This window comes from Pygoscelis adeliae, unplaced genomic scaffold, assembly GCF_000699105.1.
Source record: "Pygoscelis adeliae isolate BGI_AS28 unplaced genomic scaffold, ASM69910v1 Scaffold352, whole genome shotgun sequence".
NCBI lineage: Eukaryota > Metazoa > Chordata > Aves > Sphenisciformes > Spheniscidae > Pygoscelis > Pygoscelis adeliae.
In genome coordinates this window covers 49,663-61,096 of record NW_008824353.1, presented here as the reverse complement: position 1 = coordinate 61,096, position 11,434 = coordinate 49,663, and the positions used below count along the sequence as shown (strand labels likewise).

Here is an 11,434-nt window from a genome sequence, read left to right as displayed (position 1 = left end):
CCGCCGTGCGTGGCCCCCGGCAGGCGCTGCCTGCGACGGCAGCCTGGGGGGACCTGCGAGCAGCGCCCGGCAGCCAGCACCGCGCCAGCCCTGTTTTGGGAGCCTGGTTTGAGCTGTTTTCCCAGGAAAGGGGAAGCCACAAGGGACATCCTGGGGTGCTGTGGGGCAGCTCAGACCCTGCACATGACCCAGCATCAAAATGTTTAATTCCCTTTCCCCGAGGGGCCCAGGACCCTCGAGTCCTTTACATCCACCTCGGAGGCGAGATTTTCCCTCTCGGTGGCATCAGCTGTGTCCAGGTCCACAACCCCACTTCATATAGTGGGGAGAGAATCAGTAAAACAATCTCTACCCAAAAATAAGAAGCCCGTTCTTGCAGCTTATCTAAGATGTTGATGCAGCTTTGCTTCTCCCAAGGTCAACCTGTCTCGGCAGAGACCATCTGAGCAAGCCTGCAGCTTGCCTGGGAGCCGTCTGTGCTCTCAGACCGGGCAGAGCAGGGTATGAAATTTGGCAGCAAAGGGGAACCAGCTGCAAGAGCTGGAAGCCCCAGCCTCAGGCTGGAGCTGCTCCTGCACCAAGACCCTCCAAGGGGTCACCACGCAGGGCAGCAGCACTACAGCAGCGCACGGAGGGGGGTATCGCCTGCCTCCAGCCCGCTCCTGTGCTCTCCCAGCACCGTTTGCTGCTTTAAACTGGAAAATGTAGCTGGAAAGGTTTCCAAAAATGCAATATTTAGTTGCCTGGGGTTTGCTCCACCTTGGGTAGACCAAATGTGTTGCCCCAACGCAGCGTGAAGCCGGAGGTGATCAGAGATGACCAGGTAACACGGGGCAGCTACTACAAGTGGGGCAAGCGCCGAGGAGCAGCTCCCAACTTGAAAGCTCAAAATCTTGCAGGTTGGCCCAGGCTGCAGGCAGCAGCAGGGCCCAGGACCTCCAAAAAGCAACTGCTCTGCCCCCACCCCAGGCTGCAAACAGGTCTCGCACAGCCCTCCCTGCCCTCCTCACCTCCAGCCGACGGATGATTTCCCGGAGTGGAAGAGCCGATTCATTTCCACCGATGAAAGTGGTTGTGGGTAAGTGGAAGACCTTGTCGAGGTCAGATTCATCCAGCCCGTAAAAGCCTGCAGGATTTTTCATGGGTGGGACAAGCGAAAGCAAGAGAGAGAAGGAAGGAAAGGGGACGGGGAGACACCGTCACGCAGGGACCGGGTGCGTTTGGGAGAGGTGGGGAAGGGACAAAAAAAAGCAGCATAAAACCAAAAATAAGCATGAAGGAGGTTTATATGGATAAAAACCAAGCCGTAATTAAACAAAAAGACATTAAGCACAGAACAACAAGGTTATTACAAAAGGTAATGCAGGAAACGGAACACAAAGCAATATATATATGCATGTAAATCGATAATTAAAATCCAGGGTGAGAGTCAGGAAGTTTGTAGCCCCAAGAACACAAAAAATACACCACAAATTATAACAGAGGGGAGAGAAAAGAAACAGAGGAATTGAGGAGTCACCGAGCACAACAGATTTAATTCCCACACGGTGGGAATTAAAAATGAAAAGTCAACACGGAGAAGGAAATGGTTAAAACAAACCCCAAAGAGGGACAGAAAGAGAAGCAAGAGAGAGAAAACGGCATCAGGGCTCTGCGACGGACTCTCCTGAATAGCTCAGCCCGGGAGTGGGGCAGCCAGCTGGCCCCTCAGCGGTTTTGCTGCCCAGATACCCCTTTGCCCAATTAACAGCCTTTTAATTAGGGGTTTAGCCTAGCTCTGCTCAGCAAACCCCCTCCTTTTTGGTGCTGGCACCTCGTGGTTCACAGGCAGCTCCTACTTACAGTACGTGGGGCTGCGAGGAGCTGGGTGCGCCTGGAGAAGGTGCCGAGCGGGGCTTTGAGCTGAATGTCGGGTTTTAGAGCTGCAGATGAGCCCTGCCCCCGCCTGCTGCTGTTGCAGCATGGGCAGGTCCCTGCCAGGGCCTGCAGCAGCTCCACGGTACCCCAAAGCCATCAGAGGTGCCTCAGTGCCTGCTGAAGCTCACGGTTGTCTTTGGGGAAACTGAGGCACGGAGGAGGAGGGACAATGAACTCGCTGAACCGATGCAGCAAGGCAGAAGCAGAGCCGGGAAGGGGACTGGGGAGTCCCAAGACCCTTTTGAAGCAGGAGCCTGGCTAGAAGGAGGGTGGACGAGCGGAGCTGCCCGCTCCCAACAGGGCCAGGTTTCAAGGTGTTTTCTAACCCAGGGCAGGAGCCACAGAGGAGGCAGAGTTACCCCTGCTCTTCCCACCTCCCTCCAAAGCAGCCCAGTGCCTCAGCTGGGGTCTCTCTGGGAGGGTATGGGGGATGCCACCCCCTAAACGTTGCAGGGCAGCATAACCCACCTTCCTCCAGGCAAAGGGAGGCAAAAATTGGCCCCTACAGAGCTGGCCCTCCTTGAACTTAAGCTTGAAAGAGTCTATCCCTCACTCTCTGGTCAGGAATGGAGGATGAGCTGGAGACGGCTGGCCACGGCTCGTCCCTTGTGCAGCCTCGAGGACGGCGCTTGCCGGAGGCAGGCAACACCCACAGCAAGCCCGGAGCCGAGGTTTTCCTGGTTGCCACTGCCATCCATCCCCTCCTCTGCCCACATCACCCTCCTGGACACTGCTAGTCCCAGGGGCAGGAATTAAGGCAGACCCTGGGGAGCTCAGCCCCAGAGCCGTGCCTGGGAGCACTGAACCGCAGCTGGCAGGAGCTGAGGGTTTGGCCCCACATCTCCAGGACTTCTCTGCAATTCCTGTCCAAACAGAAGTCCTGGAGAGAGGTGGCATTAGTGCAGAGCGTCCCAGATAAGCTGCTGGCTGGAGGTTTCAGGGAAGCCTCGGTAATTTGCTGTGGCTTCCAGCCCTGCAGCACAAGCCTTCGGCTCGCTCTGCCATGCCGGTTCGAACACTCAGGCACACTTTGGGGTATCAGATTTTACAAGCAGTTTTCAGGGCTCTAAGCATCTCTGCTTCTGCTTTGCTGCAACCTGCCAGCTTTTTCTGACAGAGCTGAGTATTTACAGGCAGCAATACCATCAGATGGGGGGAAGGCTAGGGATGAGCTGCCAAATTTTCACCGGGACAAAACCAGGGCAGAGTCAGGAGAAGACAGTTTGCATTTTTAGGAGACTCAAACCAATTGGTGAGATTGAGGCCTCGTAAAATTAATGTTCACAACAAAACGTGTACTCTAACAAGCTAGGCATGCAAACACACAGTATGGAAAAGGCCAGCGAGGCTCTAAATTGGGGATCTCTACAGGTGAAGCATCACTAACCAAGCGCCTACCTCGAGACTTTTAGTGGGACAAATTCAAAATAAACATGTTACAAAACTCAAGAGTGGTACGAGACGGGAGGGGACCGCTTTACCAGCTTGGTTCATGCCCAGAATAACCTATTCAAAGAGAGTCCTGCACTCCAGAGGGTTAAAGGCTCATTAATTGCATACCTCCTACTGTTAACACTCTCAGCCGCTCCTTGAACACTGCGAGATCTGGGGTGGGCAGGGAAAGGGGTGCAGAAAGGGAGAAGATAGAGAGACGCAGTCAAAGTTAGTAAAAAAAAACCTGGAACTGTGAAAACTAGTTATGGAAAGCACAAGTTAAAAAAAATACAGTATTTAAAATAGTCAAAAACCATCAGAGGCAAAAGGATTGGGATGGAGGATGACTACGCACTAGGCGGAAAAGAAATCCCGGTGGAAAGTCTGGTGAGAGGAGGGAGGAGCAGGGAGGGGAACGGGGGGGCATCAGAAACTGGGGAGCAGTTGAGCTGCATGGTTTGAGATGTCCTCTCGCGTGCACACCTCGGATGGGAGAGGGAGACCGCCCGGCACAGCACCTTCACCTGCTACAACCAAAAGGCATCTTCCCGTCAAGCTGCATCAAGGGGAGCATTATCCCCTGCAGAGCAGGGAGCTGCCTCCCACCGACATCTGCCCCCGGAGGGTTTTGTTCTGCTCACTGCTACCGGGAGGATTTCAAGGTCACCCCCAAGGAGCTACCGCTGCTGCCTACACACAGGCAGGAGGGGGACTGGGGTGTTAACGAGTGGGCTGTTAATGAAGACCAACGGTGAGGCAGGCAGGCACAACGTCGTCACTTCTCGAGCATGCTCGGCGCAGGCGGGAGCGCCAGGACACAGTGCCGGATGCAGGCAGGGCTGCCGGAGCGATGGGCAGCATGCGTCACCGGAGCTGCGCTCCCCGGCTAGGTTAGGTAACCCGAGTGCCTCAGTTTCACCTGGGTTACGAGAAAGGCTTTGGAAACACTTCTCTTTTTGGTCAGCAGGGAAAAGTCATACGTTTAGGTGAGACATTTGGTTAGCAAGGTCTCAGACTGGGGAAAGGGGAGGTGGCAGTGCTCCCAGCCCATCTCCCTGCAGCGGCTTGCCTGGCTCTTCCCCAGCTGGAGAATGATTTCCATCAATTCCCCTGGGCAAGAGGCAGAAGCAGCTGCCTTCCACAGAGAGACAGACAGACAGACAGACGGACGGATGCTCAGACACACACCGCCTTCCATGCACCACCTGGATTTCAGCGTGCTAATGTATTATTTCCTTGGACAGGTCACATCAAGTTCCTGCAGTCATCTCGTCCTTGTTTTACACCACTTACCATGCCAGATCAGCTGCAGTGGAAGACCAGGATGAGATTATTTTAGTTTTTAAAAAGAAAAGACAAGAGAAAGAGGAATTTGGTGGCTCCAGCCCCACCACTCATCAAACCGAGTACCTCAAGGCAGCCTTTCCCCCCCCTTACATTTTCTCCAAAGCTCACACTGCTTAATCCAAAGAGAGCTTCCAAACCAGACACAAACCAGTTGCTAAACAAAAGGCAATTGAGAAGAAAGATCAATTTCCGAGATTAACCATGCAGCTCCTTTGAATTACAGCACTGCCTGGCCACGGTTTAAGCTGTTGGCAGCAGAGCTCACACCACAAAAGCTAACCTTTAAGGATTTCACTGCTCAGAAAGAGGAAACGAGATTGTTTCCAAGTTTCAGAACCACTCCTGTCATTAACTGCTCTGTCGAGTGTTAAGAAATAATCTTTCAAAGCAAAAAAGCCAGCAGGATCTGCTTAGAAATTGGCTTTCTCTGCCACAAGCAGGCAACACCTGATCTTAGGCTCAGCCAGAGCTCTGCCCACACTCTGCACCAGCGCTGCTCTCCTCCCCTCTTGCTGAGTGCTGTTTGCAAGCTACGTTAGCCAAGTTGTATTTTAAGATCAACCAGATGAGGCTTTCCAGGATGAGGATACCAGGGGAAAGTCTATTCAGCATAAATAATACTTACAGCAAGATAATAAAGCTTCCTTTGATTAGACACAGCCATTTGAGTCTGGGGTCCTACCACGGGACACAACCCCAGCGTGAGCTAGCGGCTGATGCCAGCATAGCTTGTTCCCAGGACTCGTTGTTTCCTACGAATTCATGGATTCCTGGTCATTAAATCAATGAACCAGGAACCTCAATGACAGATATCTTACTATGAAAGCCACAAAGAAACAGCAAACTTAATGCCTGGCTCAGACACGGAGATTGCGGGCTGAGATTCTCTTCCAGCCGATGCCTACGGACCAGCCACGCCTGAACACTTTCCACTGTGGCAAGCCAGGCTGGGTCATGCTGCTGGGCTCGTGACCGCTCACCCTGGGGGAGCAGGAAAAATGGAGCTTATACCACTTTACCCAGATTCTGTTACAGCTGTGACGATGCTGTCAGCCCAGCTCTGCAGCCGGGGCTCCAAAGGAGGACCTGTTCTTGGACTGCTTAGGGTTCTTGGGCTCTTCTGCCTCTGAAGCAAGGATGCTGCTGGAGCACACCTTGCTTCAGAGGAACCACAGGGTCAAAGCAGAAGAAAAGCCCTCTGAACTGAGTTTCGCCATTGAAGCAGCCCCATGAGTTCAATGTCCAAGTGGAAACAAGTAAGGAGCAGTGTCCCTCAAGGGTCCATACTGGGACCAATATGGTTTAATATCTTCATCGATGGCATGGATAAGGGGATCAACGGCACCCTAAGCCAGGTTGCAGGTGACACCAAGCTGAGTGGTGCAGTTGATATGCTGGAGGGAAGGGATGCCTCCCAGAGGGACCTGGACAGGCTGGAGGAATGGGCCCGTGTGAAGTTCATGAAGTTCAACAAGGTCAAGTGTAAGGGTCGGGGCAATCCCCAGTCCCAGCACAGACTGGAGGATGGATGCATGGATGGATGGAGAGCAGCCCTGTGGAGAAGGACTTGGGGATGCTGGTGGGTGACAAATTGGGGCCATGAGCCAGCAATGTGTGCTCGCAGCCCAGAAGGCCAAGTGTCTCCTGGGCTGCATCCAAAGAAGCGTGGCCAGCAGGTCAATGGAGGTGATTCTCCCCCTCTACTCTGCTCTGCTGGGACCCCACCTGGAGCACTGCATCCAGCTCGGGGGTCCCCAGTGCGGGTCCAGAGGAGGCCACGAAAATGATCCCAGGGCTGGAACAGCTCTCCTGTGCAGAAAGGCTGAGCGAGTTGGGGGTGTTCAGCCCCCCCAGAAGAGAAGGCTCCAGAAAGACCTTACTGTGGCCTTTCGATATATAAAGGGGGCTTATGAGAAAGATGCAGAGAGACTTCACCAGGGTCTGTACTGACAGGAGAAGGGGCGAGGGTTTTAAACTGAAAGAGGGTAGGTTTAGATTGGACATAAGGAAGAGGGTTTTTTATGCTGTGGGCGGTGAGACACTGGAACAGGTTGCCCAGAGAAGCTGTGGATGCCCCATCCCTGGAAGTGTTCAAAGTCAGGTTGGAGGAGGCTTTGAGCAACCTGATCTAGTGGAAGATGTCCCTGCTTATGGCGGAGGGGTAGACTAGTTGACCTTTGAAGGTCCCTTCCAACCCAAACCACTTTGCGAGTCTATGACTTACTGGGCAGCATGGTAACTCTGCTCCCCACACCCGGCTCCCTTTTCTCATGAGGGAGAGCAGTCACTGCAACCACCTGCAGCCGGCTGGCTCTGCGTTTTGTGCAGACCCTGCTCTCCTCTCAAAAGGGAAACACGTCCACTAGGCACAGGGCTTCAGGGCTCTCCTCTGCTGCTCTGCTTCAGAAGGACCGTAGCGCACACAGCAGAGGCCAAAACCCCTGAGCTAGAAAAGGCTTTCCTCACCCCTTCCTCTCCCCAGCCACTGGGAGTAGCTTCAAAGTCACCTAAAAAAAGTCTCCCTGCTCCCCTCACAGCGCCAACTACAATTACTTGTGTCCTCTCCTGCGCCTGGGTTCATGGCCCAGAGTTCTTCCCATCAAAACCTCCCAAACCAAAGCAAGGCACAGGGCTTGCTCCAACCCAGAGCCGGCTGGCTCCCAAGGCGCAGCCAGGGCTTGGTCCTCCGGACAAGCACGTCAGAAGTCCAGACCTCTGGATGAAGCAGCTTCCCCATCATCCAGCGAGCTGGGACAACCAAAACCTAATCCTTCCCTACCACTCCCAGTACACGTAATCCTGTATGAAGGTCCAGCAGGTCCAGGGCTGGTGTCCCTGCGCTGGCAGCTGAACAAGGAATCAAGATCGTTTACATGCATTGTACGCTCTGATCGGCTGTTTCAGTTGTGCGAGGTTAGTAATCATTACTGCTGCTCTACTCTAAGTTAGAAGCATGCCTCTCGAGCGCTCATAGTGCCAGGGTAACGACCCTTGGAAAGCACCAGCAAGGTGAAAGAGCTCAGCGCCGCGACCTTGTTCTAGCTAGAAGGATGGCAGCATACTACAGAGATCAAATCTAAAGCACGTTGAGAGGTGCTGAGTTTAAGCACTTTCAGATTAGGATTTCAAGTCCTAGGCACCACGCACGCTTCTGTGCAACACTCATGCATCTTTCGCTCGAAGGCATTGGGATTTCCACCTCTCCACTCGGACGGGAATGCATCCCAAAGCTTCCTTGTTATGATCACCAGCAGGGACTCATAGCTCAGTCTTGGAAAAAGGGGGCAATTAAGGGATTTACAGATGCTGCAGCAAGCTGGGAGCAAAGGAGGGCAGGGCACCATCGCAGGGGCACACCAAGAGGCGCTTCTCAGCCCTGCAGAGACAAGGCCAGCCCATTCCCCCCAGCTCTCAGGGCCCCCAAGAGCAGCAAGAGGAGCTGAGGGAACAGACCTCCAGCTCTCACCAACACAAAACCTCTCTGCTTTGCATTTCCAGAAGATGCAATTGCTTCCACCCCTGGATGAGCGAGTTCAATGACATAATTAATTGGCACCGGTTGGAGGAGAAACATGAGCCGAGCAATAGGGTTTTGGCACAAGGCCCATTTGCTGTGACAGCCGGAGGGGGGCAGAACTGCTCCGCGGCAGCCGGTCGACTATAAATTTAGAGTGATCATTACTAAGGAAACTTAAGACCTTTCCCCCCTTACTGGTGAAGCAATCTACCTACAAAGCTGTGAAAGAGAGAGGAGCTCAAGCAATGCAGCACTAACTGCTCTCAAAGCCCTCACCCAGTTTGTCTGTGGATGTGATAATATCGGCTGGAAGGGAGGAGTCCAGATCTGCATCCAAGATGCCCAGTGGGTCGAGTTGTGCTACATGATGCCCTCGAATCTATGAAATGGGCCAGGAATGGAAAGGAGAACAGGTACCAAGAGGGAGAGGGGAAAGGGAGAAAAACAAAAGAGGGGAGGGGTAAAAAAGTTAAATTACATTAGAATTAATTTGCAGAGTAATTCTCACCGACGTTTGGAGAAACAGTTACTGGCGCATCATCAAAATTTACACAACTAATGCCGAGAGGATCAAGCTTTGCAATGTGATGACCCCTGACCTGGAAGCAACAACACAGATTAGTCATTAAAACAAGTTAATTGAAGAGACATTCCTTAAAAAAAAAATATTAAAAAGTCATGCACAGTTTTCTTTACATTTTCTGCAGAGCCACCCCAATTTCTGGCTGCAACTAAAGCCTGGAGAAGTTGGGTTTACTTTCAAATACAGCATGTAGGTGTGAGTGCCACCAGCTGCAAGGACCGCTCTGCTCTGCCTGAAGCCAGGCTTCGGCAGGGCGGGCAGGGGGAAGGCTATCTCCTTTGCAGCAGAGACCTTCCAGAATTGAGGTCTGAGGGTCGCCTACCGCTTGCCTGGTGTCCAACCTGAGCGCCTCCTCGCTACAGATGCAGTAACGTCACACCAATGGTTTCCTCCTAAGCATCATAGCAAACGAAGAGGCAGTTTTCCAGATTTTGGCAGATCTAGGGACTCTCCTGCCAATGTGGCAGAGAAAACAAGCATTGCCACCAGCAGCAGTAGCTCCTGAAAGGCAGAGGAACGTGTCTGAGGAACACCTGCCTGTCTGTGCTATTAGAGGTCAGCAGCTCACAGCATCCTTTGGGAGAGAGGAGCCTACAGCAGGTCTTGGAGCCCTCATGTTGCTCTTCTGGGAAGGGGCAGGTGTGGAAATACCAAAGAGCTTTGGCACCAAGAAAGCCCTGACAGCTCCTGGTGGCGGCAGTCAGGCCAGGAGTCACCAGGCTGGGTTTGAATCTGCATCGGGAGCCACAGAGAATAATGAGAGGTAATAAGGAGGTTTGCTTTTTGCCTTCACAGGAGGAGGTGCCCACAGACAGAGCCCACCACATCTCGCTGGCCAAACTCAATTCGTCCCAGCGGCCAGCACTCTCCAATTGGCAAGGCACGGTTTATTTCTTGACAGCTTCTGCTCTTGAAGCTTCAGGCTCAGCTACACTGGGAGTGGGGCAGGAAACACTGCCATGGTACAGGGTGTGCTGCCTTCTTTGTGCTGTGAAAACAATACTCCTGGCCACCAAATCTGTTACCAGTTAGAAAGATCACTCGTATACGAGGGGATTACTAAACCTCTTGTACAAACCAGACATACTGATCTGACCTCATTTACCAGAAAGGCATTCCTTCTAAGAGTATCCCAAGGGGATTTTAGGAAAGGATTTTTGTGGTTTTACCAGCCAAAGAGCCTGAAATCAGCCATCGACGTTAAGGCAAACTGCTAAGAAAGCACCGATCCCCGCCCATGCTCTCTGCGGGGCCAGATGACAACGTGCCCGAGCACTGGTGGCCACACGGAAAGCTGTTCTTCTGGGCCAGCTTTGTCCGGGAGCTATTTGCTTGTCTGTCTTGCAACGAAGTGCGGGGGCTAGGCCATCATTTAGCAGTCAGCAGGACGCAAGCTCACCACGCTGTTCCCCACGGCCAGGATGCTCTCACCGGGACCAGGAGACCACTTTGTCCGGCAAACGGCTTTGAGCTGGGGGTGCCCAGTGGCTTTGAGGTCAACTCAGCAGTTTGCAGGTATGCAGCAAATCCTCAAATCAGTGTGGGAGCGAGGAGAAGGTCTTTTCTTCCATAGGAGCCGTGCTGCTTGTTATTCTCCACGTGCAACGCAAGCCAGGCACATTGTTTCCCCCAACCCAAAACAAGACCACAGCAGATATTCGCAGGAAGCATCACACTCGCAGGCCCTGATCCTGATAGGGAACTTCAGCCACGCGGACATCTACTGGAAAAGCAGCACAGCGAACTGCAAGCAGTCCAGGAAACTACTAGAGTGCGTTGAGGACAACTTCCTAGTAGAGATGATGGAGAGCCCGACCAGAGGAGAGGCACTGCTGGACCTGTTAATCACTAATGTAGCAGAACTTATCGGAGAGGTCAAGTCTGGAGGTAGCCTGGGCTGCAGCTGCAGCGATCATACCCTGGTTGAATTCTCAATCTTGAGGGGTACAGGACCCGTAAAAACTAGAGTCAGGACCCTAAACCTCAGAAAGGCAAACTTTCAGCTGTTTAGGGCGCTAGTGCGTGGGATCCTTTGGGAAACTGCCCTCAGAGGCAAAGGAGCAAACAAGAGCTGGGAGATATTTAAAGATATTTTTCTTAGGGGCAAGAGCTCTCAATCCCAACGTGCAAGAAGTCAGGCAGGGGAGGCAGGAGGCCAGCTTGGCTAAGTCAAGACCTCTTAGCCAAACTCAAACACAAAACCAAAATGCATAGGCAGTGGAGGCAGGGACACACATCCTGGGGAGATGATAGGGCTTATGGCCCAGGAGTGCAGGGAGGGGATCAGGAAAGCCAAGGCACAGCTGGAGCTGCACTTGGCTAGGGACATGAAAAATAACAAGAAGGGTTTCTTCAGGTACATAGGACACAAAGGAAGGTGAAAGAAACTGTACCCCCCGATGAGTGAAATTGCAGACCTGGCTACAACCGACATGGAGAAGGCTGAGGTACTCAACAACTTTTTTGCTTCGGTCTAGCCACACCACCCAATTCACAGAATCCAAAGGCAGGGACTGGGACAATGAAGTACCACCCACCATCGAAGATCAGGTTCGAGACCATCTAAGGGACCTGAAAGGTGCACAAGTCCATGGGACCCGATGAGATCCATCCACAGGTCCTGAAGGAACTGGCGG

At 52.8% G+C, this 11,434-nt stretch overlaps 1 protein-coding gene across 1 annotated transcript in view; it reads right to left on the bottom strand.

Moving 5' to 3' along the window:
- OGDH (oxoglutarate (alpha-ketoglutarate) dehydrogenase (lipoamide)) overlaps positions 1 to 11,434 on the bottom strand; it is a 44,300-nt gene that overhangs the window by 22,123 nt on the left and 10,743 nt on the right. Inside the window, exons 3-4 of the mRNA XM_009319337.1 lie at positions 8,492 to 8,594; positions 1,011 to 1,126 (exon numbers count right to left, since the gene is read on the bottom strand). Coding sequence (XP_009317612.1) covers positions 1,011 to 1,126; positions 8,492 to 8,594 — 219 coding nt within the window. The remainder of the gene's footprint in view (positions 1 to 1,010; positions 1,127 to 8,491; positions 8,595 to 11,434) is intronic.